A 3,503-nucleotide genomic window follows, 5' to 3' on the forward strand; every position below is an offset into this window, starting at 1 on the left:
TGAACCTGAATCAAAGTATTGTGATTTAGCTATATTAAATATTAGCTTCGATGTCAGTTCTGAATCAAAAAAGATAGCTGTTTTTCCTCCTCAGACCTACCAAAGAAACCAAAGTGTACACACATCTCTAAGTATTAGATGATTTAAGAAAAGTCACGAGACATTAAAATCAATCCAATACAAAGATCTGTTCTCCTCTTAAAAGTTATTTACCCAAGCCCTCTCTATCACATGGCTTTAGTTAAATGCACCAGAATCAAAGACTGAAAACCTGTGTGCGTTCTTCGGTGTCGCTGAAGCTCATCGCTGCGAGTGAACCTTTTGCCACAGAACATCCAATTACAAACAAATGGACGCTCTCCAGAATGCCAGCGGAGATGAGCTCTCAAATGTGAAGTTTTCCCATATACTTTGCCACACCCTGGTATGTGACAAATGTGTTGCTTCTTTTTTCCCAAGTTGGAGCCTCTGTTAAAAAAAAAAAAAAAAAAAAGAGTTGTTACTAATTCTAATTCATTGCTCTTAAATACTGGTCATACATATAAGTGGGATTACATATACCAATAGATCTGCAAACAAACCTGAGCAGCTTCCCATTTTTGTTTCAAATACAATCAGAGTCCAGTACACTCCATAAGAAGCTGGAACTAAATTCTATAATGCTATGCCGATTCTGCAACAAACTATAAATTCAACAGCATGTGAAATTTAACTGATAGAAGTGTAATCTTTAGCAAGCACACATGTACATGAAGCTGGAAATACAATTACAGCAGTTTGTGCTACTTTGATGCTGAAGTGCCCATATTTTAAATTTCTCTCAGTTTCAGTTTTTACCATACCAAATACAGTTTTGGCAAAGAAAAAACACAAATGACTGCAATTGCCAAAAGAGAAACTGGACATTTTGGCAACTGGGAAGAAAACAGATGGGCCTTTCGGCATCTTGGGGAAACCTGAGAAGCAGTTTAGGGCTGGAGGATAAGCATACTAACCTGAATATTTCCACTAAAAGGAGTGGCAGTGAAACAGTTGATCTTGATGACATTTAAATTAATTCCTTGGTATTTCAGAAAAATAAATTCCATCAAAACGAACACATAATTCACAGATAGTATAATCCAAACTGCTGAGCTTGATGCCTATTTTAAGATGCTGCCTCACTGAAATGGTAGGTGACTGATTCAAGGGAAGCACCTAACACAAAAGCCTAACTTCTTTTTCTTTTTTTTTTTTTAATAAAATCACCAGAGAGAGATAAGAGCCTCTGAAGACCCAGAGAAAGAGGTCAGTCTGGCCAGTGCAGGGCATCATGATTGATTTTAGCCAATTTACGTGTTTGCTGCTGCTGAAAAGGGCACTCCAGGGAACAGATCTGGCTGACAACGTAGCTATATGAATGGTAAATGCTGGTACAAGGGAGGAGATTGGAAAATGCAGTCAAGCATCAGGCCGCCTTATTCATTAGCAATGTTAACTTAGAATAGCTTAAGTGGATTCCAAAATCACAGTCTTGGGCACTCCATCCTCCATGACTGATTGTACAATTTTCAGTTGCCTCCCTAGGGCAATTTTTTTCCTTAAATTGGGTGCTCAACTTCTGCTTAACCGTCCAGTGGCTGAAGGATTTCCCAAGCAACTATTAGACCTAGATTCTCATCCCTGCATTCAGAACAATTCTGGTTTACATCTAATGAGGCTTCAGGGTAAAATGCACATACACTTTAAGGAGATAGCACTTAGAGCAAGTACTTCTGAACAGGCACAGAAATTGACTCACTCTAAAAAACTCACAGCATCTAAAGGGAATTCCAACCTAAACACATATGCACCTAAAACATTCCAGAGAGTCCAGAAAAGTGAGGAGATAAAATCCAATTAAGTCCTAGAAAACGTTTCTAAGAAGTCTCAATATAGAGCAATCTTCATAGTGCTTCATTCGTCATTTTGTCTCAGAAGAAAAAACTACCACACTTACATACTAATTCTTTGTCATGACAAATGTAGGTTTTGACTTCAGAACAAATTCAATGGCCATAGAGGTAGAGAGTCCAGGCAGCTTTTGACCCTGCTCCGGTAGCAATACACTCATATGAGCCTATGGATATGGTGACAGAAGAGATTCTGGTTATCTATCTAATATTTTTGGTTTTATTGCCACCCCTCAATCCTTAGCCTCACAGAAAGTTCACCTGTCTGTTTTATCCAGCTTGTTTATAAATTTCAAACAAAAAATTCTCTGACAACTGACCTGATACCTTAAGCTCTCCCATTATTATTAGTCTTGGCAACAACACTTGTAACTTAATTTTCCTTTTTCAAATGTCCCAAAACAGATCAATTCTTCGGACCAGGACAAACATTGCCTTTTTTACAGCTCCCACCTCAGCTGAAATGTCCATTTTTAGTAACCTTTGCTACATCTAAACTGTCAGGTTCACACTCTTCCATGGTCTTCCCTCAAACCAAGATTAAAAAGCAAAATTAACTGTAATGTCAGGCATTTAACTGTGTACTATGCCACCTACACAAAAGGTCAATATTCAGAAGTTTTGAACAGTCAGTCAATCTCAAAGGCATTTAGCAAAATGTCTTTAGACTGACCTCTTTCTTTTCTAGTTCCTCAGCCTCTGCAGACGGCTAGGCCACCACACGAAACTCACTGTACCAGTAACAGTTTCAGTGGCATTCATCTATTTGCCCAAAACATCCAGTTCCCCGGACCCCAAGGAAGACATTTTCTGTATTCCCTCTTTTGCCTTACTGTAACCAGTTCCACAGTTCTCAGGCTCTACGTTCACCTTCATCTCATGATTCAGTTCTAGACAGCGCTTCTTCAGGTCCTCTTCTTTCATGGCGCAAGGCATCCAGCAATTGCGGTGCAAGGCAAAGGAACACCCATGGCTCTTCTTCATTACACAGTCTTGGTAACTGAAAGAACTCTCCACAGGATCCTGTTATCCCGTGTCTTTAACTGCCTGTCCAACTCCATGTAACCCTAAGATGTGCTCGGCCTATGCTTATTGCAACAAAATGTATTTCTGCATTTGAGAATATATTTCTGTATACAGAATAATTTTTTGTATTTGGTATCTCATCCTCACACCTTCTCCAAATATACTACAGTCTTCCCCTCTGCAATAATCTGTACAAGTATTTTGTAACCTTGTATGATACAGTATATAAACATGACACAAATGACATGAAATCACATCACAATTCCCTTAGAGTAATTTGAAGATCACAGAATGGCTGGGGTTGGAAGGGACCTCTGGAGATCACCTAGTCCAACCCCCCTGCCAAAGCAGGTTCACTTGCAGCAGGTTGCACAGGATCTCATCCAGGCAGGTTCTGAATATCTCCAGAGAAGGAGACTCCACAGCCCCTCTGGGCAGCCTGTGCCAGTGCTCTGCAACCCTCAAAGTATAGAAGTTCTGCCTCATATTAAGATGAAGCTTTCTGAGTTTTAGTTTCTGCCCGTTGCCCCTTAACCTCTTGCTGGG

At 39.8% G+C, this 3,503-nt stretch overlaps 1 protein-coding gene across 1 annotated transcript in view; it reads right to left on the bottom strand.

Moving 5' to 3' along the window:
- LOC104167772 (transcription factor Sp3-like) overlaps positions 1-2,855 on the bottom strand; it is a 6,604-nt gene extending 3,749 nt beyond the window's left edge. The window contains exons 1-2 of the mRNA XM_009708126.1: positions 2,765-2,855; positions 272-466 (exon numbers count right to left, since the gene is read on the bottom strand). Of these exons, the coding sequence (XP_009706428.1) occupies positions 272-466; positions 2,765-2,855 (286 nt within the window). The remainder of the gene's footprint in view (positions 1-271; positions 467-2,764) is intronic.
- Positions 2,856-3,503: the final 648 nt, after the last annotated feature.

This window comes from Cariama cristata, unplaced genomic scaffold (genome assembly GCF_000690535.1).
Source record: "Cariama cristata isolate BGI_N322 unplaced genomic scaffold, ASM69053v1 scaffold35849, whole genome shotgun sequence".
In the NCBI taxonomy this organism is placed as follows: Eukaryota; Metazoa; Chordata; class Aves; order Cariamiformes; family Cariamidae; genus Cariama; species Cariama cristata.